Source organism: Chionomys nivalis, chromosome 19 (genome assembly GCF_950005125.1).
Source record: "Chionomys nivalis chromosome 19, mChiNiv1.1, whole genome shotgun sequence".
NCBI lineage: Eukaryota > Metazoa > Chordata > Mammalia > Rodentia > Cricetidae > Chionomys > Chionomys nivalis.
In genome coordinates, this window is record NC_080104.1 from 19,861,207 (window position 1) to 19,887,470 (window position 26,264).

General features: G+C 42.0%; 1 protein-coding gene across 3 annotated transcripts in view; it reads right to left on the reverse strand.

The window, feature by feature from the left end:
• Positions 1–26,264, reverse strand: part of Kcnq5 (potassium voltage-gated channel subfamily Q member 5) — a 516,987-nt gene continuing 490,723 nt past the window's right edge. For all 3 annotated transcript variants that reach the window (XM_057794704.1, XM_057794703.1, XM_057794702.1), the window contains 4 exons: positions 24,613–24,721; positions 7,454–7,585; positions 6,202–6,328; positions 1–4,268 (listed from right to left, as the gene is read on the reverse strand). In XM_057794704.1, the coding sequence (XP_057650687.1) occupies positions 3,303–4,268; positions 6,202–6,328; positions 7,454–7,585; positions 24,613–24,721 (1,334 nt within the window). In that variant the 3' untranslated portion in view covers positions 1–3,302. The remainder of the gene's footprint in view (positions 4,269–6,201; positions 6,329–7,453; positions 7,586–24,612; positions 24,722–26,264) is intronic.

A 26,264-nucleotide genomic window follows, 5' to 3' on the forward strand; every position in this document is an offset into this window, starting at 1 on the left:
GCATAATAGACGTAACCCTGATGTTTACACGCCAAGAAACCTATTTCGCAATGTCCAAGAGTTTCTGTGCTAGAACGAAATAGATACAAAATGGTCATGGCTTCAATGTACAAACATCTTTCACGATGCGGTTTCTCACATTTTGCTTAAGACCGCAGTGATGTGTTTTGGCTTTGTCTCTGACTCATCAGTCTTCAGCTACGTTAGATGAACCGTACTGTGTTTGAGACCCGAGGAAGCCTAAGAAGGGGTCCTCAATACATTCATAATTCTTGCTGCCAGTGGGGTTCAACCTGAGACAGTATCAGTGCTGTCTGGAAGCTGTCAGCTCCTTTCTCTTCCTCAGCCATTATTTGGAGTGAACCTTGTTGAGTGCCACCAGGTGGCTCTGGCTTTTGCTCAGTGGAGGGATGTGTTTTGTGTATACATGCATGTGTAAGTCCTTTGGAGGGTAGATCATTGCTTCGGGTTGGTTGAAGACATGGGTAAATGAAAAATCATATTAATAACTGCCTAACATTCTGTTTGGAAAATGAGAATAGCTTTAAAGGCTTGACGAACATTTTTCAATAGAATGAAAAATTCACACTTTATCTCATTAGTGTGTTCATGGGCCATAAGATTCTGAATGCTATACTCCAGGAGACTGTATTGGAATCCAAGAAAGCTTTTGTTTGTTTTTTTAAGATAGGATCTCTCTACGTAGCCCTGGCTGGCCTGGAACACACTTTGTAGACAGACTGGCTGGAATGCACAAAGATCTACCTGCCTCGCCTTTAATTCCAGCACTTGGGAGGCAGAGGCAGGTGGATCTCTTTGAGTTCAAGACCAACCTGGTCTACAAGAGCTAGTTCCAGGACAGGCTCCAAAGCTACAGAGAAACCCTGCCTTGAAAAACCAAAACAAACAAACAAAAAGATCTACCTGCCTCTGCCTCCCAAGTCCTGGGATTAAAGGTGCGTACAGCCATACCATGCATGCATCCTAGAAGTGTAAAAATAAGGAAGGTTTCTTTCTTTCTTTTTTTTAACATTTCACTGTCAAAAATGAGGTTGAGACGCACACTCGAGGAAGAGGAAGTTGGTTTGCTTGAGGGTGAAGGCTGGTTAAGGCCCGGTGAAGGCTGGTTAAGGCCCGGTGAAGTCCGAGATCAAACCAGGGTGAAAGATCACCAAACAGTTAAGGGGCAGAAAAATAAGGATGACCGGTGACAAGAACATTCTGCTGGGGGAGAGGTTTGGGAAAGGCTGGTGGACTTGAAGATCTCCTTTCTTTGAGCAACCACTGGAAATCCCTAGATCCTGCTCATTTGGCCTAGAGGCTGAAAAAAAAAAAAAAACAAAACAAAAAAAAAACCCTTCCCCCCAGAGATATTAGTTGTTAAGAAAAAAAATGCCTTCTTTCATGAGTCCTTCGGGAATTCAAGCCTAACCAACTTCCCTCAGATTTCTTCCTTCCTTTCTTTCTTTCTTTCTTTCTTTCTTTCTTTCTTTCTTTCTTTCTTTCTTTCCTTCCTTCCTTCCTTCCTTCCTTCCTTCCTTCCTTCCTTCCTTCCTTCCTTTTTTTGTAGACCAGGCTTCATACAGCCAAGGTCAGCTTTGAACTCCAGAACCTCCTGCCTCTGCCTCCCAGATAGCGGAATCACTGGTATACACACATGGTAGGCTCTCAACAGCTTATTTGAATCTTATTACTTTGGTCAATACTCTGATGATCCAAGATTGAGTTCTCGCTCACTCTGTTTTTGAAATAGAGTTTTGCTGTATCATCTAGGCTTGCCTTGAACCTATGCTCCCATCTCACTTTGCCCAGGGCTGTGATTACAGGTGCAGGGCTGAATTCTAACAAGCAGCCAGTATTGCTTGCCTTTTGAGAAATACATTTTTAATACATATTTTTCATTTGATTCTTTGCCATTGCAATATATTATTAAGGGGTTTTGATCTACAGACACATCCAATGCTATCTGGCTTGTAATGATATATGTTCATAACCTGGAAACTGAGCCAATCATTTCACATTTGGGATAATATTGTTGGGAAGAATAGAAAAATGTTCACTATAGTATAAAAAGTAAAGGAAGTTTAGTTTTAGCCTTTTATGTGCAAAATGTACTACTACACAATAGCAAAAGGCAGTCAGGGAATAGTAAAAATAAATAGCTTGCAAAATTCTCTGTTATACAAGAATAAGGGATGTTTAGGTAGTTGAACTTCCTAGCAATATTTATTTTCTAAAAAAATCTAGTTGTTTCATTTTGGCTTCTCTCCTCACTGCCCTTTGCGGGTGGGCAGTCATTTCTTTGCATGCCACCCACTTGTGGGAATGCTTGTAGTCTTTCCAAGTCTTCCTTCCCTCTGCCTCACATAGATACCTCTTTCCCCAGGTCCTACCTACATGTCCACAAAATGGGAATAGCTGGTCACACTGGCCATTGAGTGGGCAGGATGGTCAAGCCTGTCATTGTGTTCTCACAGAGAGGACCAGTCCAGCTGTAAAAGCTGTTAAACCCATCGGTAGTTCATGTGCTTGTGAGGAGATCGCGCTTTTTACAGGGCTGACTCCTCCATCAGAGACCCTTTTCACAAACTTGAAGATGTCAAGGGAAGAGCAAATCTCCTGCCCCACTGGCCCCGAACGGCATTTTCTGCCCATTTTCTAATCAGACAACATTCCCGGCATAAAGGACAACATGAAAACAATGTGCAAAAATTGTTTGCCACAGAGCGAAGTCACCAAAAGCACACAGACTGACATTCAAATTATGTTAATCAAATGACTGAGGAGGAATGGGTTGGCAAAGATATCTTGAAATAAGCAGTCGTTTCTGTTATATTCCAAATTCTGCTTTACTTGTGTTATTAGCAGCTGTTGCTAGCCATTGTGTCTACACATACATTATGGCCTAATTTTGAAAATGAACTTTGTGTCTAGTCATAAAGCAGAAATGCCTGAAATCTGAAGGTGTTTACTCCAATTTCAAAACACAGCATCAACTCTTGCAATGGAACTAATCCTGACATCTTCGCGCACCCCATAGCTTCAGCAGCGACTGTGTGCTTGGGATTTTAGACTCAAGGTACATTACTAAATGCATGGGTTAATGTCGATGCACCTTGGAATTTCTGCCATCCCTAAACATGCATTTTCATGCAATTAAAAGATAACAGGCTTCTAAGTTTGCCGTTCATGTTCTTCCTGATTCTTGCGATTTCGACTTTTTAGAAGGGTTTCCAGAATAGTTCATGCAGTGATATGTATGGCTAAAAGAACAGCTATGCCTAGAAAGGGAACAAAGAACTTTAGTTCAGTTTGACATGAGGCAAACTGAGGGCATCTGTACTGTCTCCTGTCGTCTTACAAATGTTCTGAGATGACCGTGACCTTCCAGTCCTTAAAGAGTCTGATGTAAAAGCAGCTTCCCCCGCAGGCTGCGGGGTGGCATCAAAAGTGTCTGTTTCTGCCTCCTCGGCACCCAGTTCTTCATCAGTTATAAACAATTTGGATTCTCTCCATTTGGGGTAAAAATCTTGGCTGCCTCTGGAGCCACTGGACTCACTGCCTGAAAATTGCAAGTTCAGTTCCTCTGTCGATCTGATCAGGTTTTGTACAGACAAAGATTTGCCCAAGTCTTTGGGCACCATGGGGCGGACAGACAACAAAGTTTCTCCTCCCATGTCAAAACTTTTCCGCAGGGAACGGTCCTTGGTCAGATTTGACTGCGCAAACGGAACATTTTCCTTGGAGGCAACAAGGCAGGTGGTGACGTCGGAAATACTTTCTTGTAAGCCAGTGGGGTTCGGGTGCAGAGTCTCCGGCCTGGTCAGGTGCTTGATGGCTGGGAGAGGAGGTGGGATCTGTAAAGTTGTTGGGGCTGCTGGCTTGGGGGCTGCGCTTATTTGGTTTGCAATGTTATTGGTGGCCACCAGGGAGGAGCCATCATTTTGACTCATTGGCACCTGTGTTGCTTGGCTGTGCATAGTAGGGCTAAGCGCGTAGAAAGTCTGAGCACTGAACTCATTTGGCGTTAAAATGAACTGCAGGCCTCTCGAGATGTTGGCACTGGCTGACCTCGTCAAGCAGCCACTGGTTTGGGCGGAACTGGACAGGTCTTTGCTATCCACCGGGCTCTGATAGTCAGACGTCTGTTCACATTCAAAAGGCGGGATCTGGAAGGAGGCCAAAGTGAGGGCTGAGGCGGAGCCTTTCCGGAGGACCTGCTGGTAGATGTCCAGCAGACAGTCCAACTTGGATTCGATGGACTGGACCTGCAAACAGGGAAAACAGTTACAAATGAGGACACTCTCTTAGGAAGAACTGACTTTACTCTTGGGATCTCAAAGGTGAAATAAGATTTTATTGACAGAGTAAAAGAAATACTATGCACTCGGGAGGCAGAGGCAGGCGAATCTCTGTGAGTTCGAGACCAGCCTGGTCTACAAGAGCTAGTTCCAGGACAGGCTCCAAAACTACAGAGAAACCCTGTCTCGAAAAAACCAAAAAAAAAAAAAAAAGAAATACTATGAAGGCCAAAGTAGTTCTGATTTGTTATGGAGGGTAACACTGGGGGCGACAGGGCCAGAGAAGGAAGGGGAGAGAGGGTTAGAACCGCATTTGTGTGACCCTCTTTGGACTCCCCATGCTAGTCTTCAAAACCTTTTTTAAAAAATCATATAAACACCATTGAAGTGATTTTCAATCAGCATGTTTTTCTTACTGGTTGATTTTCTTTCTGGATTGCCAGTGAATTTTAGAAGGAACGTGTTCTATAATGAAACTAAGAAACTTAAGTATCAATCTAAGAAAGTTTAATTTTTTTTTGAGGTTTTTTTTGTTGTTTTGTTTTGTTTTTGTTGTTGTTTTGTTTGTTTTTGTTTGACAGCCCTAGCTGTCCTGGAACTTTGCTCTGTAGACCAGGCTGACCTTGAATTGTGAGATGACCCCCCCCCACACACACACAGACGTACACCTCAAGTACTGGAAATAAAGGCACTGGCCACCAATCAAGGCTGGGCTGAGAATTTAAACTTAAAGTTAAGACCAGGCATTGTTGTGCATGCCCTTAATCTCATCACTTAGGAGGCAGAGGCAGGCAGATCTCTAAGAGTTCAGGTCCTGCCTGGTCTACACAGTGAGTTTCAGCCAGAGCTACATAGTGAGACTGTGCTCCTCAACACCCCCCACAAATAAATTAAAAAAACACATAAATAAATGTTTTCAAATGAATACTTAGAATGTTTACAATTCCATTGAGAATACTCTCTGAGAAGACACAGCCTCGGGGTCAAAAATCACCATTTGCCACAAGTACAGTGAGGTTTTAAATCTCATTTTAAACGAAGGAAACTAAAAGAGACACAATGATAAATAGATCTTTGCTATTTTACTATTGAAATTCTACAGTTGCTTCTGAATTAAGTATTAATGGACAAGATAAACATTTCTTATCCTTCAATGGAAATCCAAAAGTGTTTTAAAGACACTGTCTACACATAAGAAGTCATTAATTTCAACCACTCTCTACTTCATTCCTTTGACATATACTGAGCATCAGGATTAACTTTAGGAGGCCAGATGTAGTGAGGCACACCCTTAATCCCAGTACTTGGGAGATGGAGGCAGACAGATCACTGTGAGTTCAAGGACAGCCTGGTCTACCAAGCAAGTTCCAGGACTGCCAGAGCCACGTAGAAAAGATTCTGTCTCAAAAAACAAATAAACAGGCACCCCTTAATCCCAGAACTCAAGAGGCAGAGTCAGGAGGACCTCTGTGAGTTCGAGACCGGCCTGGTCTACAAGAGCTCGTTCTAGGACAGCTAGGGCTATTACACAGAGAAACCCTGTCTCAAAAACAAACAAACCAAGGCAGCAACTACAACAAAAACCAAAATCAACCAAACAAAAAGATTAACTTTAGGGGCTAGAGAAATAGCATAGGTTAAGGGCACTTATTTTCTCAGAGGACCTGGGTTTGATTCCCAGCACCTTCATGGTAGTTCAAAACCTTCTAAAACTCCAGTTCCAGATCTATAGCTTCTTCTGACCTCTTTGGGCACAAAACACAGACATACATGCAGGCAAATCATTCATACACATAAAATAAAATTTTAGAAGATTAATTTTAACCCTAAGTTGCATCCATATCCTTAGCTTTGAGGAACAAATCATGACTGAAAGCTAACTTGTGTGGGTGAGCTATACCTGCTTTTCCACCTTGACAACCCGGCCGAGCATGCTGAGGTCATCCGTCGTCTCGTGTTCTGCGGTTATTTTCTCTCGGCTCTTTTTATCTGAGGTGATTTGCCCTTTTCCAAGAATTTGATCAACACTGCCAGACAAAGGAGATACCTGGTTATAGGCACTAATAGTACAGATGACAGTAGGCCAGTAGTGTAATCAACCTTCCTCATGGTGCAACATTTTAAGATAGTTCTTCATGTCGTGGGAATCCCTGACCATAAAATTATTTTCATTACTACTTCATAACTCATTTTGCTGCTGTTATGAATTATAATGTGAATACCTGATGTTTCCAATGGTGTTAGGCGACCCCTGTGAAAGGGCCATTCGACCCTCAAAGGGATGGAGACCCACAGGTTGAGAGTCGATGCACGAGGCAAAAGTGGAATGCTCAAAAAAGGAAAGGCAAGTGTCCAGTTTGTAAAAGGTGAAGCAAGCTGACACGTGTGTCAATTGATCCAATTATCTTTTTAGAAGGGTCGTGTGTGTGTGTGTGTGTGTGTGTGTGTGTCTGCCACATGTGTGTCAGATTCCCTGGAGCTGACAGAGAAGCAGTTGTGAACCACCTGATGTGGGTGCTGGGTTCTGAAGTCAGATCCTCTGGAAGAGCATCCAGTCTCTTAACTGCTGAGTCCCCTTTCTCGCTCCTGATTATTTTCTTAACACAGGATTACATATTTTTTTAATCCCTCTGATCCTTGATTAAATCATTTATGATGGACCTGATAGAGGAAAAAAATGAGCAAGGCAAATAACTTGTTTCTACCTTGGACCAGTCAGTTCTGAATTCAACCGTAAAAACCATGAAATCATAATTATGTTTATTTTACACTGATAGAAGAGATTCCATGAGGATTTGTTTTATACCTGATAAGCAGGTGGGAAAGCTATGATCGTTTGTAAAGTGTTCTACGGAGTGGTATTGCTAGGCCATCATTAACATTTACCAAGTACCAGGTTCCAAGGTTCCTACGTGTGGTCATGTCAACCCTCCGCAGCACCCCTGACAGTCTCTCCATTTCTCAGAAGAGGGAACTGAGATATGTGGAGCTTGTCAGTGTTTGATTTACACCCAAAAACAAGAGTGAAAAGAAGAATACAGTATCTGTGATAAAGCAACCTCCCAGTTACCTACCAAAAAACGAATCAGCAATACAGAGAGGCCTTGTTTATTGTGGGAAACACCACGACAATTTCCACACCCTTTGCTTACCGTGTTTGAAGGCTTTTAATCCTACACAGCATGTCCAGATGACCGGCAGAATATTGTTCAATGACATCTTTTACATCATATGGGCGCAATGTTTCCTTAAACTTCCGTTTGGCCACGTGAAATTTCATAATTCTGTTTAAACACATATTAGATATGATTACTAACAACTTTATCAAAATAAACGACCAATATGTTTACCAGCAAATATCAAGAAATTCATAGTGGTACAGACCTGTAATCTAACTTATATTAGTGGCTAAGGCAGGAGGATCACAAGATCAAGACTTGCCTGGGGAACATGGCCAGCTTGGGAAACTTATTGATGTCCTATTTCAGAACAAAGAAGGTCAAAGCAGGGCTGGAGGTACAGCTCAGTGGTAGGAGACTTGTTTAGCATGTGCAAAACCCTACCCTAAATTTAATCCCCAATATTGAAATATATATACATATATAAAACTCTGGGAAGCAAAAATCAAGTATCAATATTTTATGCTTCTACAGTAATGTTATATAAAAGATGATACATTAAAGAGGGTGTTATTAAGAACATTTCTTATGAGACACACCTTCAGCATAGCAACCCATGATAAAAAAAAAACAAACTAAACATTAAGTGCTATCTCTTTTTAATATCTATGGAAATCTCCAGCTAAAACCACAGTCAAATGCAATTCTATGTGATCTGAGACATCCAAGATACCACAACACCTTGAATTATATCTCTTAAAAAATAGGGCATACTGGGGAGATGGTTTTATTTGGGAAAGTGTTTGCCATACAAGCACGAAAATCCGAGCTCGGACGCCTGGCATCCATGTAGAAAGCTGGCTGTGGTGGCGTACACCTGTAATCTCAGCACTGGGAAGGTGGAGACAGGAGGATTTCTGCAGTTACTGAGCAGCCAGCATAGCCAAATTGGTGAGCTTCAGGATTTTTTTTTTAATCTCAAAAAATAAAGTGGAATTTGAGGAAAACACTTGATATTGACCTCTGAACTTCACATGCACATGTGTATTCACACAACATACATATACACACACAGACACAGACGCGCGCGCGCCCACACACACACACAGAGAGAGAGAAACATACGTCACTCTTAAGCACCCTTCCCCCCAAAATAGAATAGCTGTCCAAGTGCTTTTTTTATGTAATTACATCTTCCTCCCTTCCATCCCTCCGTCTCTCCGTCCCTCCCTGCTTCCTTCCTTTTCTGGATATGCATATATGTATGCATATATATACATATGCCATAGCACCTGTGTGGAGTCAGAGGAGAACCTGCAGAAGTCCATTTTCTCTTTCTACCATATAGGTCTCAGGGATCAAATTCAGGTTGTCAGGCTTGATTGCAAACATCTTTGTTTGCTAATTGTATGTGTCTTTGAGATGCAAACGTGTTTGCAAATCTCTGCTGTTTTTTTCTAAAGAAATGCATACTAGCTTTGAAATTTGTGGAGAATTTCATAAACTATTTTTGAATTACAGTGTTGGGTTCGCAAGCCAATTTTCTTTTAAGGACAATTATCCGTGGGACTTGGATATAAACCTTTCTTAGGAATAAGAGATCCCTCATTATAACGCCTCCCTTAGCACGAGCCCCAGATTTTAAAACAATATTTCTTCAGTCACTTTGGTGATGGCAGCAGTAGCTCATCTGTTTTGGTAATCAGTTACTGCAGCAGTGTCATAAAGTGCCTGCTAGAAGCAAGTGAGTGTGACATTTTAATTAATCTGTGCGACCTCACTGCTGGTAAATGTAAAACCTGTTGGTGTTTTTCAACAATTAAATAGTTCACTGATTCCTATTATCACAGTCATGGATTCTAGGGAGGGAATTGGTCTCGGTTCTAAAACCCAAGATTTATAGTCCCTTGGTTAAAAGTGGAAAGATGAGAGTTTTAAAAGAAAATATCCATTACCTACCTGAAGTGATAGGTTATTTCATTGAGTTTAAATTGCTTAGCATTTTAAAAAGCCTAAACCCTATCTTCTCGTTGTATCATTAACCTCAAATTAATTATGACCCAATTGCTGCTGAATCCCTCACCCACAGCTCCCCAGCTCTTTTCACCAGTTTCTCACCAATGTCTTTATTCAGAAAAGAGACTTTGTGTTTGTTTGTTCTTCCTCTTCTTTTTCCCTTCCTCCTCCTCCTTTTTGAGACAAGGTTTCTCTGTGTAACAGCCTTGGCTGTCCTGGAACTCACTCTGGAGAGCTGGGATTAAAGGCTTTTGCCACCACATTTGATAATGTGTTTGTTTCTTTTTCTTTTCTTTCCTTTAAAGACACTTAGGAAAAATCATTCAGTAGAAAGCAGAGGAAATCTGGATGGGGCTGGGAAAATGTCTCAGCTGGTAAGCTGTTTGCTTCAATAAGAGTCTGAGTCTAAATCCTCAGGCATAATCAGTGTGTGTCAACAATCCCACTATAGGAGACACCTGGAGCTCACTAGTCATCCAGCCTACTTCAGTCAGTGAGCTCCAGGTTCAGTGAGAGACCCTGCCTCACAAATAAGCAGGCAATCAATTGAGGAAGAGATCCAAAGCCAGCCTTTGGCCTCTACCTGTGCATGCCCATCTGTGTGTGTGCACCTCCATGGACTACCCACGTGAACATGTGTGCACACCACACTTGCATGCATAGTACATTATGTCTTAGCTTCACCAGCACTGGGAGTGATGTTCATTTCTGCTTTCAATATGTTTGGGGAGGCAGAAGTACATAGGTCTTAGAGGGACATCCCCAAGCACTCGGTAGCAAAGCATGACCACATCCAGGTCTGCCTGGTTCCCACCTTATGTCCTGCACTCACACGGTAACAGTTCTGGGGAAGTGAGAAGACAGAGTGGCGTCTTCAGCAGCTCTTCTTTTTCTCCCAATGGTAGGGGAAAGGAGCCCACTGCATAAGCCAGTGTGCTTCCACTGGCTACAACGTGGGTGCAGCGGCCTCTGTTGTGCTGTGTCTGGACTGCAGTAAACACCCACCCCAGATAAATCACCTTTTTTTTTCTTAATGAAGACCTCTCCTTGTTTAATTTATAAAGCATTGTAATAGTTCCCTATGGCATTTATTTCAATGTGTGTTGCCTTTTTCTGCTTTTAAACTGTACAATACCACATTTTAGAATAGTCAACACAATAGGAAAGAAAATATGCCAAGCATCTAAAAGAGCATATAACGTTGAGCTGAGCACCGAGGTGCCTACTTTTAGTCACTGCTACTCAGGAGACAGGACAGAAGGCTTACTGAGTCAGGAGTTCAATGCCAGTATGGGCAACAGAGTAAGATCCTGTTACAAACAGCAGAGAAACAACAATAACCTTAGCTTCCTGTTTGGGATACTACTGTAAGTATATCTGAAATGATCTTGCCAGGTTCACTCTAAGGAAGAGTGGTGCTGTTTTTCTACAGCAGATCTCCTTTCAGTTCTTCAGGCACAGGCATAATTTTCATAATCAAAGTCAGAGGTGGAGAGGAGAAAACCTCAGAGGTGAAGGTAAGCTTGAGAGGGCATCTCCGAGAACATCTCGCCATCCTGGCTTTTTGCAACAGTTCCTCCTTTTTCTGGTCATCCCTGAAATGCCCCCAATTTGTCCCTGAGGTCTAATGCAGTGACCCAGATGTGAGCAGACAGTATCATTTGCTGGACGCACAGATGGGTGGTAAACGCAAAAAGCTGAACAAAACATAGCTTGCGCCCTCTACAACTAAATGCTGCCTAGCTCTCTAATAGTGGCGCCTCTCTGGATGTGTGGCAATATTCTAGGCATCATACCAATGCAGAACTAATAATTTCCCACCTTTGCTCTTTGAGTCAAGGGAAAGCTAGAGTTTGGGCAACCTGCTCACAAGAGGCAAGCAATTGCTGATGGCAAGGCCCTCAGTCCGCCAATCCAGAGAGCTGCTATACAGGGGGCTCAGAGGCAGGAGACTTTATAACTCTAAAAGGATTGTACAGGCTAGGTGTGTGAACTCTGACACACGCCCAAGTGAATCCAAGGCCACACCAATCACTTTATCCATCTTCATCTTTGTCTTTCTGAAGGGACCCACGCTTGGAACTCACTCTGCCCCTGCCCCTTTGCTTCGTTATCTTCATTCTCTCAAGCGATCTCTTCTTCCCCAAACCCTACTAATTGCAATATTTCCCTTTCCAACAAATAAAGGGCTTTTTTTTTTTGCTTTTTTACACTCCACTTCAGGATGTGTGTCCATTACTCTCAGTGTAGTCCACCAGTTTCGCTTTGAAATGTGCGCTCTCCCAGAGAGCACCGCTACTTGTAAAAGCCATCCTGTTAGCCTCTGAGAAGAGAGTATGTCATTTCTCTAGTTACCTAGGGGTGAAATGAAGTTCATGGCTTAATAATTCTAGGCCTTTAGGAAGAAGTGAGGGCACTGAAAATTGAGGGAACATATTTTTGTGTGGCCTTTTGAGATTGGGTTTCTCTATGTAGCACAGGTTGTCTTGGAACTCACTCTGTAGGCTGACCTCAAACTCAAAGCTTTGCTTCTCTGTGCATCCTGAGTGCTGGAATTAAAGGCGTCTGTCACCACACTTGGCTTGAAGGGATATTTAGTGATGAATTTTTAAAATCTTCATATTATTATTAGTTAAACATACACTTAACCAAATTACTACTTATTTAACTGTTTTATTACATATACTTTGTTCTGCCTGCATGTAAACCTGAACACCAGAAGACCGTACCCGATCTCATTACAGTTGGTTGTGGAATTGATGCTGGGAATTGAACTCAGGACCTCTGGAAGAGCAGCCAATGCTCTTAACCACTGAGCCATCTATTCAGCCCTTCAGTGATGAATTTAAAAGGTTTTCTAGTTATTGAATTTTCCCTCTTCCATGACAACTATATTTCAGGTAGTAAGACTTTTAGCTATAAGAACAGAGGAATGGGCTGGGCAGTGGTGGTGCATGCCTTTAATCCCAGCACTTGGGAGGCAGAGGCAGGTGGATCTCTGAGTTCGAGGCCAGCCTGGTCTACAAAGCTAGTTCCAGGACAACCAGGACTGTTATACTGAAACCTTGTCTCAAAGAACAAAAACAAAACAGCAAAATTAAAAAAAGAAAGAAAGAATAGGGGAAGGAAGAGAGAGCTGGGTTTAGAAAGTACTGGGTTGGCAGGAGAAGGGTGGAAGCTGATTTTGTCTCTTGGGCTTGTCTGGAAGTTCTATGTCTTGATTTCCAGGCACAGATGGGTGTAAATGCAGGGAAAATAAAATACCTAGAGAAAGGGCAAGAAGGTATTCTAGAAGAAGAAGGGCCAGCACGTGAAAATTGTGTGTCCTTAAGGGTCCTATGGTTTCTGCTAGAGAGACAGACCTCTGGACAGAATAAACAAACAAACGCAGATATGGCCCAATAACATTTAATTTGCACCAAACAAACTTTCGGTTAGAGTCTTGACCTTTAGCTGTTCTCTCTGACCTGTCTTTTAGATAGGAACTATGAGGAAATACCAGGAAAACAGGAATAAATTGAAGTCTATGAACCGCCTTGTCAAAGAGGCCAAAGACCTTGGGGGCCTCTTCCATGTTTACAAAAGAACTTTACTATAGCTTTTTCATTGCCTGGGAAAAAGGGAGTGTTTGAGGACATTTTCCCAGGATAAAATTAGGACCTTAACAATGGATTTGATAAATAGGATGATGATAGCATTAGCCTGCCCTTCCGAATGCTCCCTGAGGGAGGGGGATGATTATTTTGCAGTTAAGGGCACGTGGTACAGAGAGAGGCTGAGTAAGCCTGATACTAAAAGATTCACCTGTTCCTGGCTTGTAACATACTCGACAAACCTTTGCCAAGCGGATGACCTGTTCTTCTGGTAATTTCGGGCTGCCATTTGGAGGATAAATAATAAGGTGAGAAGTCAGGTACACACTCAGCAGATTCTCCATGAGCTGCCTCAGTGGACTAACACAACAGACAAAAGCTAAGAACTCCTCACCAAAAGCTCTGTCTCCTCCTGTGAACCCCGTTGATAGCAGGAGGATAAGGGGTGGAAGAAAGCCTGTTGAACAAAACTGTCATGCTCTCACAACATCACTAGAGGGCGGAAAAGCTTCACCACAAACCTAAACTGGCATCTCTTCCAGAAACGGGGAGCCTGCTCACACATTTTCTGAGAACGAAGGAACTACAGCAAAGTTAAACTCTGGGTAGAATATGCCTATAAATACACACAAACACATGTGCGCTTCTGAGGAGCGAAGAAAACGTAGGTGCATTTTTTGTTGTGCTGCCATGAGTTATAAAATCTTGCAGGAGTCTTGTTCTAGTCCTCTAAATCAGGGTGAAGGCATGAATATGCAGAGAGAAGAATAAGGGGAAAACAGAAGCAGCAGTGACTACTGCTGCCACCGAGCAGATGGACGGACCCGGCCAGCAGCCAAACCATGTACAGGGCAGAGAGGGCCCAGCCGACTGTGAACCGAAGAGGCGTTTGATTGACTGTGAAGGCAAGGCACTTCTACTTCACAAGCTTGGCGGCTCATTGGAATCACCCGGGGAGCGTGGGCCCTGACTCTCATTCTGATTTAATTGGTCTAGGATATGACCCAGAGATTTTTGACCTTCTTTTTGTCTTATTTTGAGACAGAGTTTTACCATGCTGCTCATGATGGATTTGAATTCCTGGATTCAAGTGGTCTGAGTACCTGGAAATATAGGCTGTAGCTACCACACCGGACTAGTCAACAACACACACACACACACACACACACTAGCGCTAGGGGTTGAATCCAGGGCCTTATAAATGCTAAGAAAGTACTTTATCACTGAGCTACACCCTAAGCCAAGGATATTTAATGAATTCTTGTTCTTGTTTGCCTGCTGTTGTGGTCAACACCTGCTGGAGTGGAAAGGGTTAATGTCCTCTTATAGTTCATCCCTGAGGGCAGCCAGTGTAGGAGACAATGCCCCGAAGCCAAGGTGCTGTCAGTCTGGTCAGGCAGCTGAAGGATGAGCAGAAGGCAGCTGGGAACCCTGGCCAGTCTGAGAGCGCAGACATGGACGGTTCAGTTGGACGGGAGGAGATGGCAGGACGTGATTTCTGGAGGTGACAGCCCTTCACAGGCTCTGCATGTTCATCTCTAAAGCTTCCAAAATGACCACATATTCCCACCTCGTGTTTCTGAAGTGCACGTGGGGTTCTTTTCTGTCCCATCTCTCTACTTTGTCTCGCTTTCTTGGGTTCATCTGCTCTGCGACTTTGTATTTCAAAGCTCTTTTTCCAAGTCTGGGAAACTCCATTTCCTGATATTTGGGTCTCCATAGCACCTAAAACCTTTAAAATCAAGGATTCCATCTGGACATGGGGGCACGCCTTTAATCCCAGTACTGTGGAGGCAGAGGCCGGTGGGTCTCTGAGTTGAAGGGCTGTCTACAAAGTGAGTTCCAGGTCAACCAGGACTACACAGAGAAACCTTGTCTGGAAAAACAAAATGAACTCTAAAAAAAATCAAAAAAAAAAAAAATCAAAAAACAAAAGCCCAACAAGTTAAGGGTCTCAGCGCTCATTCTTAAGTTATATAAAGACTTTACTTCATCAAATATCCCCATCCATGCCCCAAGTTAGACCTCTCTCAATTTTTAGTCCTTAACTCAAACATTGTTATTAATGGAGCAAACCTAGTAGGTAACCAGGTCTGCATGACTTGGTAACTTGTGTTTTTCTTTTTCTTTTCCTTTCTTTCTTTCTTTCTTTCTTTCTTTCTTTCTTTCTTTCTTTCTTTCTTTCTTTTTTTGTTTATTCAAGACAGGGTTTCTCTGTAGCTTTGGAGCATGTCTTGGAACCAGCTCTTGTAGACCAGGCTGGCCTCAAACTCACAGAGTTCTGCCTGCCTCTATCTCCCACTGCTGGGATTAAAGGTGTGTGCCACCACTGCCCTGCAGTAATTTGTGTTTCTATTTTAAGTGTATGTGTTATTCATAGTAATATAATTTTCCTGTTAATATGTAAACATAATTCAACAATATATACTTGTGTTTGTGGGCACAGTATTTTCTGAAGATCTTGCAAAAGAAGTTAGGGAAACATACAGCTAAGACTCCTCTACCCCTCTTTCATATCAGATTGGGATACTAGTTATTTGGGAAGCCCAGTAGATCTTAGATGCCCTGACTCATCTCTCTATTTCTTTTGTTTTTTAGCTATTTTTAAAGTTTAATTTATTTATATATGTGTATGTATTTGTGCCCATGGAGGTTAGAAGGTCTCCAGGCCCCTGGAACTGGAGTAATGGATAATTATGAGCCATCATGTAGCTGCTGGGAACTGAACCTGAGACCTCTGAAAGAGCAACAAATACTCTTTACCACTGAGCCACCTGTCTAGTCCCACTTTTTAGCTCTTAACGATATACCAATTGGCTTCCCTTGCATACAGTCCATCTAGTGTCCATCTAGAGGTTGCAAGCAGGTATACCAGTTGGCGGGCTTAGAACGTTAGAACAAATTCTGTGGCTGCATTGTTTCCACTTCTGGCAAAAGAGCCCCTTCTCTTCTTCCTCCTCCTGGTCCTCCTCTTGGTGTTCTTCCTTCTCCTCTTCCTTCTCCTCTTCCTCCTTGTCCTCCTCTTCTTCTTGTTTTCTTTGAGACAGGGTATACACAGGTACATCTCTGTATATCTCTTTATATCCTGAAACTCACTATGTAGAGCAAACTGGAATTGAACTCACAAAGATCTGCCCAGCTCTACCTCCTGAGTGCTGGGATTAAAGGTGGTGTGCCACCATGTCCAGTCTAAATTATTATTGTTCTCAAGATGAAAAACAGTGTAATATGTTTTATAGGTTTGGTGAATTTTCTTTTTAATTGGGTAAGTTAGTAAAACTCATGCAGAAACTTGTTGATCCAAGCAGTCAATAAATAGTTAATTTCCTCCCAGGGTCTGCTTAACCTTGATATGTTAACTAAATTTTGGGATTGTATTTTTTTCTAGGAGTACAAAATTCAGCATAAAATTTAAAGTGTGAAAGGAATAAGTAAATAAGTACTCATACACTGTATTGTTCTTAAATCATTTTGTCCCGACAACAAAAAGGAGACGCAGTTTAAGTTATAACCAAATAAAAGGTTAAAAAAAAGTCTCTGTGTGTCATCAAGAGGAACAGTAGCTTAATTCAGCCACAATGAAAATGTGGCCACCAGTGATTATCTCCAAAACATAAACAAACCACAAATATCCTAGGGAATATATTAGTTGATTTGAAAAACATGTGCTAAATGATCCTTACAACATCTGCTGGCAGCACCCTTTCCTGTGGCATGGCTGTCAAGAATGTCTTAATAGTGACATAAAACACACATCCATCACCTCTGTTAAAGCAGAGGAGGTGCCGTCAGCAAGATTAAGAACTGATGATGATAAAATAGCTTGCAGAGTCAATAACAACAGCAACAATCTACAATGGCAAATATCAGCTCCTCTTGTGAAGTGATTTTATCTGAAGTACAAAGTGAGTCTTCGGAAGGATCCAGAGTTGAGATTGCATTTTAGGAAGGGACCAGGAGAACAAACAGTCACACGTGTGCTTCTCAACACGGGTACCACCGAAAGAACACTGGGAAACTCTGTCATCCAACCAGGGTGACAATGAGGTCTGATTTGCATATCCTCTTCAGGAGATTTGACATGCCATCACTGGCTCCTCAGTGGCTGATCAGATGTGAGCTATTTTGGAGGAGTTGAGTCTTTGCTAGTCACAAAGAAATTCTTGACACCCGTGTTCATATTAGAGTGAAAGATTACAATATCAAGTTTTTAAAAGCATTCTGTTTGCCATCTGACTTCAAACCCTTCCCCCTATTTTGCCTCCCCTCTACCCAGAGTCCTGTTAACTCGAATGGATACTTCCCAAGGACCTTCTCATTCCATCTTTCTGAGCTCTTAGCAGCACTTAGCACATTTAACTTCTGTCTCCTGCTCAAGCTGTTCCTCCAACTTGTCTTCTGCTGTACCTCTCTGGCTTCCATCTGTCTGCCAGTCATCTTTTTGCTCCCTTTGAGTCATTCTCTTTTTCCTTTGGATTCCTTTGCAAGTTTTAATGCACTGGAATCTGTGTAGACCATTTTTATTTTTATTTTCCTGGGATGAGGCATCAGTAAGACAGCTGTCACTGTGTTGATGGTTACCAAGGTTGTTCCCATTCCACATCCTTCCCTACTGGGTCACAGAACCAGAGATGCACTCTTCTCTTGAGTCCTATTCTTTAGATTCAACAGTTGTGTCTTTTAAGGCAGGTATAATTAATTTGTTTTCTTTTGTTTAAAGACACAGTCTCACTATTCAGCCCTGATTGGCTTTGAACTCTTGATTCTCTTGCCTCTATCTCGTGAATGCTAGGATTTCAGGTCTGTTTACTATACCTGACAAATACTAACATTTGTGAGTGTGTGTGCGTGTGTGTGTGTTTGTGTGCTACATGTATAAGGAAGGCAGAGATTGAAATCGGGTGTCTTCCTTCCTTGATCTCACCATTTTATTTACTGAAGAAAGGTCTCTGGTTGTACTTAAGGTTCAGCGATTCAACTACTCTAATTATCAGATATATCCTGGCAGATTTCTTGTCTTCTCTCTTGAACATGAGGCTTACAGGTGGATTGTCATGCCTGCCTGACTTTTAATATGAGTGTACAGACTTCTAACTTTGACCCTTATGCTTGTACATCAAACACTTATCCACTGAACCCTCCCCATAGCCTATATATGATATTTATAGTATTTTATATACAGTACTAAATATGAGTTATCTATTATATTTGTTACAAATACAATATTATATAGTATTATCTGTACAGTATTAAACAGTAGTCTTTACTTCTCAATTCCCTCTTTACTTGGCAGTCATAGCATCTTTTCAAACTTTAGAATAAAGCATCCATCAGACAAACGTGCTTCTGTATTTAAAGACTTCTCATGTTCCTACTCTTTAAAATAGTTCATGTTCTGTCTTTAATTTTACCTGTACTTTCCTGATTTGCCACCCTCTCCTAACACACACTCTTTCAAATGCCACTTTCACTTCTTCACTATTGTAATTGCGGTTCATCCATGTTTAATAACTTCCCCTTAAATAACCTTACTGGTACCTACATATCAACCACGTTTCTCTGTTCCACCCTTCTCCAAATGCCATATCCTGAAGACCTGTTGATGTATGCATACTCTGACTATGCTAGTCTGCAGGGCATCATGGTTGATTGCATTTTTCCTGCTGGTCCTCATGACTGTAAGCAGGGACCTGTCTCCCTTGCTAATGTCTATTCCTGTGTCTGGTGAACAGGAGAGCTCAGCTTACATTTGAAGAGTGCATATACTAATTTCAAAGAGTCTGTAGTTAGACCTCTGTACAGAAGGGAGAGAGATGACTGCTAAGCCTTCTCTTGTCTTTTTCCTCTCCTCCTTCTCCCTCCTTCCTCTTCTTTTCTTCCACCGTGTGGCCCAGGTTGGCACTAAACTTGTCATCTTCCTCCTTTAGTCTCCTGAATACTTCAGTTGCATGCCACCACACCTAACTTCTTACTTCTTTAGAAGTACCTGTGTGTGTGTGTGTGTGTGTGTATGTGTGGTGGGGGGGTGACAAGGCGTGACACCCTGAGCAGGAAGGGAGGACAAATCTACTTGGGACATTGATTTGTGATGGGGTAAAAAAAATAATAATCTTTATCCTGAGTTTTTTATCTCAGAATTAAATCTCTCAGTTATCTAATTATCTCAGTTATGTAAATAATAGATAACTTCTGAGGAGTCATAGCACACCTTTGGGAAGGGATGTAGGTGAAGAAAGCTGTAATTATTTTGGGAACTAAAAGCATGTCTTAGCAAAGGGAAAGGAACATTCCTCTCGTGTGACTTGTTATGGGGGCAGGTAGGGAGGAAAAGGCAAGCCCTCTTCTGCACAGTGCAAGGGGGACAGTGGAGAAGGCCCACTGTGAGGCATTAAGAGAAGCCCAGTCATCTCAAGGGTTAATCATTAGCATTGGTCCAGTGCTTACTATAAGCCAGCACAGCTCTCAGTGGTTGTAAATATTATCTCATTTAATATTCTCCACAGCTAGAACAATACTATCACCATCTCCTTATGAGAGGCACAGGGCTGGATATAGGACATCCTGTTTCTAGGATCAAATTTCTCAAGTAGCTAGCTCTGTAGGGTAATGATGTGGAGTGGATGACTCAGTGCCAGGGTAGAGTCAGCTAAAGAAATCTTGGAGGGACTAGGGATGTACTTCAGTGGTAGAGTGCTTGCTTGTCTGGTTAAGCATGGCCTTGGGCTGCAGTCTCACGACTGCAAGCTAATATACAGAAAGAGAATTCTTTGAGTTTTTACTCATGACTTTATTATTTCATTTGATTCTTTAAACACTTGGCTTTACTTGGGATATGAATGGTTGCCTACAGTGAACCATAACAGGCATGGTGATTATTGCACATAAATATTAAGGGACGTTAGGAACATAATATAATTAATAGCTTCTCTTGCAGGTTTTCAAAATAATGAGCATGTGAATTGGGTTGTTTTTAATTATCTTTAGTAGAAAAATAGGTTGCCCAGTATTCTCATTCAGATTTTTGCTTTGTGGTCCGGGGGATCAGTTCCAGGAACCCACACATGCTAGGTAGGCACTCTGCCATTGAGATAATGATATGAAAAGACACACAGATTTTCTGCATATATAACAGCATCTTATGCAAGAGCATTGGTCACTGAGGACCTCATTAAGAGTTACTCTCATCCTAGACATAGTAATTCTATGAAACCACACTGGCGAGAAGCATACAAACATCACATTGTCTATTGAGCAAAGCACTCTCCCCGAATGCCCTATTCTTTAAACAATACTCTCATGGTGCCTTGGTGTTCATGTCTGTGAAATAACCTAGCTCGGTGCAATACAACAAGCAATGTAACTTCTTTTGCATTTTAAAAGAATCTAGCTGCATTGATAAGACTTTCAAAGATTTATTAAGACAAGCATAAATGTGTGAATTTGCCAGATATTTATAGTTTTTTTTTTATATGTGTATACCAGTCTCTGTGTGGGGCATGTGCACATGAGAGCAGCTGCCCAGGGAGGCCATAGACGGTTCTCCATCTCCTGGAGCTGACACTATAGTCAGTTGTGAGCCACTCAGTTTGGGTGTTAGAAACTGATCTTTGGTCCTTCGTAAAAGTAGCAAGGGCTCTTGACCACTGAGCTATCTCATCAAGACCAGATTCACACTTCTGCAGTGGTTGTAATACTAATACAACATGAAATGTAACTATCACTCAGCTCCAGAAATTCCTAAATAATCAGATGCTCTGTATTATGGAAGACCATGTCAAGGTAATGGCAGTTTCTTTCTTTTTTTTTTGTCACTAAAAAAACATCAGTCATACAAAATAACTGGCTTCATTTTGATATTTTCATATATGTATACAATTTACTCCAATAGCATTCACTTTCTATAGCGTCCCTTGGACTCTTCCTCCTATTGCCAGCCCTTCTCTTTCTCTAAATCTTCCCCCAATAGACTTTCTTTTGAAAGTGTAGATTCTGCACATGAGAGGAAGCATGCCATATCAGCCTTCCTCAGGGTCTGGCTTATTTCACTTGAAGTGCAATCTAGTTTCGTCAGTTGTTTTCCTGTAAATGACATTTCTTTCTTCTTCTATGACCAGGTAGTGCTCTGCTGACCCACCCATTTGTTGTCGGACAGACAGACTAATCTTGTAACTTGGCTGTTATGTATAGTATGCGGGTGATGTTTGTCAGTGATCAGAAAATAGGTGTCTTACAAAAATAGTTTTTATTTTTAAAGATTTTATTTATTTATTATGTATACATCGTTTTTCCTGCTGGCCAGAAGAGGGCGCCAGATCTCATTACAGATGGCTGTGAGCCACCATGTGGTTGCTGGGAAACCTTTAACTTACATGCTTCATGGATGAACAACTCCAGACTGTTATTAAACTCTTTTTAGTTTAATAACTAAACTAGTGGTTTTTAAGTTTTTAAATAGTATCTCATCTAATTCTTTTAAGTGGAACCTGGGTGTGATTTAAATAACCCCAGGCAGAATCAGAACACGGTGGGGGGGGGAGATACCCCCAGATACCCCCAGGTACAGAGTATCATCATCAAATGCTTCAAAATCCCCCCAAAAGCAGACACCTCAGCTAAAGTTCATGAAGTTCAGCTAAAAATAAGGACTACAGGCTAAGGAGATGACTAAGTCGGTAACAACGCTTGCTGCCTAAGCAAGAGGACCTGACTTCAGACTCCAGCAACTAATTGTAAAAGCCAGGTGTTTCTACACCAGCTTGTAACCCCCACAGCGGGATATGGTTAGAAGGCGAACACAGGAGAATTGCTAGGGTTTGTTGAGCAGATATTCTACCTAAAACATCACTAACTCAGCTGGGCAGTGGTGGCGCATGCCTTTAATCCCAGCACTCGGGAGGCAGAGGCAGATGGATCTCTGTGAGTTTCAGGCCAGCCTGGTCTACGGGGCTAGTTCCAGGACAGGCTCCAAAGCTACACAGAGAAACTCTGCCTTGAAAAACCAACCAGAAAGCCAACCAAATAACAACAACAATAACAACCCCACCCCCTAAAAATAACATTGGTTTCAGGTTCAATGAAAGACCCTGCCTCAAGGCAGTGACTGAGCAGGGCATATGGTATATTACTCTGGCTTCTGTTCATCCACACTGGTATGCAGACTCCCTGTATCCCATACCCTCACATGTGCATGATCCACACATACAAAGAAGAACCAAGCTGGGTGTGGTGGCAGACGCTTAAAATGGCAGTCTTAGGGGCATAAAAGCAGGAGGATCAGGGATTTAAGTCTAGCCTTAGCTACATAATATGTTTGTGTTTGTGACCAGCCTGGGCTACACGAGCCCCTGTCCTGAAAAACAAACAAAGCCCAAACAAAAATACAAAATACAAAATCCCAGACCAAACAATGAACAGGAAAAAAAGGGGGGTGGGGGTGGACAGAGAAAGAGTTCTGAAAAACAAGGGAATTTGGCAAAAGACTTTACAAACATCAGCCGATTTCAGAAAGGGCAAAGTAAATCTTACACTGTCGCTAAAGTGCTCAGGACAGCAGAATAAACCTAACTCATTTTCTTTCCTGCAGCCCACGGTCCTTTTATTAGAGCCTGTGAGGCAAAAGCGAAAGTTACAGAGGGTCTGCGGAAATGGCTCGAAACTGTGTTAAGTCTGACTTTTATGAAGCCGGATCTGCTTCTCCTAGATAAGATTTAAGGTACTTGTTGCAAGTTGGATGAATTTGCGGACCGAATTCTTTATGTCGGGGCCTGTGATCGAAAGAGCCAAAGCATGTAAAGAATCTGGGGGTGAGTTACAGAGCGGGAGTGTCCAGTCCAAATTCCTGTGATGATAGAATGTTGCTGATTTCACTTATTACCTTTTGTCCAATACGGTTGTCACATCGGGCCTTTGGATACTAAGCATTTGAAATGTGCATTGTGCAACTGAGCAATTAAATTTTCAATCGTTTTTCATTTTAACTAATTCAAATCTAAATATCCTTTTGTAACAAGGAGCTTCCATAACGCATAGTGCATTTCCCAGTCCTAATCGTCTCTTTTTAAACTTAAAAATTTTTATGTGTGTGGGTGTCTTGCCTGCATATATGTCTGCCTATCCTCTGAATAAGGACCTGGGTGCCTAAAGAGGCTAGAAGAATGCATTGGACCCTCAGGAACTGGAATTACAGTGAGTCACCACATGGGTACTGGGAATCAAGTTTGAGTCTTGTAGAAGGGCAGCCAGTGCTCTTAACCTCTAACCCTCTCCTTAGCCCTATCACTATCCTTTAATTGAAGGCTTCTGACATTATTCCCCTACATATTCTGAGTTTCCTGGACTTAAATACATATGTATATTTTTTGTGAGGTGGGGTTTTCCTAAGTAGTCCAGGCTGACCTCAGACTTACACCTAAGATTATAGACATGTGCTATCATGCCTCACTTAAATGCCACTTAGGACTTCCCAGTTGTCCATGAGAATGTGGTAACTATATAACTGGTTGCTCAAACTGGTACCTAGTGAGGAAGGCTTGTAGTGCTATGTACAGCTACAGTCAGATGTGGGGCATAACCGGAGACCATCTGGCCTGAAAAGGAACCTCCATTTCTGTAGGACAATTAATCTTTGCTACACTTCGGGTTGGCTTGTGGATACAGATCATTTAAGCATCTTCTGGAGCATTATGCATATTCATAATATCATGGTTTTCTTTACCCCCACCAACATTTACTGGTAACTAATTTCTGCTGGCCCAGTGTTTCCCTATGAAACCACAGAGTCACATGTAACATCTTGGAAAATGATCAACTCAAACTAGCAGCAAGTGATTAATTCACCAATATTGGAGGTTAGAGCAAATATCTGAACACATTAAGTTAGGGTGGCTATTTTAAGCCATTTCCTGGTTTTCTTGGTAAGATGTAGGACATGTCAAGCAAGAAGACGAACCATTCCCCCAATATATACAAATAGATATAGGTTCCCCACAGGGATTAAGTCGGGAAGGTAGAATAAACAGCAACTTGTTCATCTACATTGTGAATTTTTCATATGCGTGTGAAGTTTTGTAGCTAACATGGGTCCTCTCTTAGCTCTTTGCCAGTGTAGAAAAAGCAGATACAGATTCCCTAAGAATCATCACTGCAGAGTATCTTGGGCTTCCCCTGTTTAGAGCTCAATCTTATTTCGAATAGCCTAGAGGGTTTTTCCTTTGGTGCAAAATACGAAATATATATCATCGAATAAAGGCATAAAATAATTAAAAAAAATCCAATTGTACCAGTAAACCAAATGTTCCCAAAGCGACAAATACAACACAGCATCCCAGTTCTCATGTCATCTCCCTGGTGTGATCTGCGTTTTCAAATCCCACCCACCATCTCTAACATATCTCGTGTTGAATGCAGCCCAGCTCCTTAATTAATGAAAACACTTCATGAGTTAAAAAAGCATGTGGATGAACCCCAAACGGGAGACAGTTATTTCAGAAGACTTACCTACCTGCTGGAAAGAGGTGGCAGCCACATAGTAATACAAATAATAAGAGACGTGCCAGGCTCATTTGGCTCATGGCTTTTACCCACCTGATAGCTCTAATGACAGTCTTAAGTGGTGGGGTGAGGTCCTCCACGGACACGTCACACTGGCATCCTTTCTCGTCATAAACATCGTCGGTGCCCAGGGCTGTGTCAGCTGCAAGAGAAGATACCACTTAACATTCCAGTTTCTGTTAATACATCTAGAGTCATTTGTCTCATAGAGAGAGTGGGGGCACATACGGACTGTGCCTATAAGCAGCTGTTGAGGTACAAGGCCAGGGAATTGTATCCCCGAGTCTTCGCCTTGTCCTTCTGCAACCTTAACCATCTTTTTCTTTGTTTCTTTCTCGATTTGACACAGATATTTTCTTAAGCTGCTTTCCACCTGGAGGAGGGCGGTGATGAATCTGTGTTGATCCACCCGTGCTTTCTGCCCTGCTCCTTGGATATCATTTAAATTGCAGCTGTTTGGGGTTGAGAACACTGCCTTTGGACTGTTAATTCACCAGTCTGCCTAGACAGAGCTCAAATCCCATGACACTGGCCTCATTAGCCCTTATGCTGAACAAGTTATTTAAGCAGCAGACTGGAGAAGGCTGACTACTTATTGCTTGCTGGGCTGGCAATGGTGGGGTCGTGAGAGCACTTGCTTAAGATAATGTAGTCAAAGCTGAGAGAAGACTAGTTTGCCTATGAAAATCAGTTCCACATAAACCGATCAGATTAATGTTTTGGTTAATTGTAACATTTGGAAAAGGAACAGGGCTACAATAAATACCATGTCGTTGACACTTTATAAAATTATAAATAATAAATTCACATCTTTTTTAGCAACAAAATATTAAGAACTAAGTAAATTCATGCACTGAGTGATAGCCTAAATATATACCGGAAGGCTACAACGCTGTTAAAATTGATGTTGCCGACTAAGGACTAAGAAAATGTCATATTGTTAAAGAAAAATAATAAGAGGTCAGGAATAATCTTAGTCTTCTTGCCTACTATATTTTCCACAGTTTTTACAATGAATATGTTTTAACTTTATAGCATAAAGTAAATAGAGAAATAAATATGCCCTCGTGAGAAATGGGCAATAAAGGCTGCTATTTGATCCAAGCCTTGTTGAATGTTGACATGCATTACAAGCCTCATGCTGCTATGCTGTCTTTGCTCGGCAGCCTACTCTTTGCAGCGAATTGGAGGAATCTGCCATAGACTGTCCTGCTATGACTCCAATCTGATAGGCTACTGGAAGTTTATTCATCGAGATCTGTGCTTGTGCTGGGAATGCAATCGCTACAGCATTTCATTCCATGGTACCACTGGCTGAGTGCTTGGTCTATGCACTCTGCGCTGGAGTGGTAGTGGGTGGAGGTAGAGAAGGTGGGATTCATCCTCGTCCTCGTGAATGTTCCTAGATTTTCTTCAGGGTCCCTTTGCCAGTCATTCTCTTAAAGGAAGGAAGACAGTGATGAACTGCTGCGATGACAATGATAATGATAACTGTCGGAATTTATCCTCCAAATTTATGTGTTGAAACTTGGTTAGTAGTGTGATAGTAGGAGGAAGGGCATTTGGGAGTTGATAGAGGCCACAGTGCTCAGGAATGGGCTTGGAAAATGTATGACAGGACGAGGGGACCTTTTGTCACTAGATGAGTATGGAGTTTGTCACCTCAGGAGAAACCAGCAATAAAG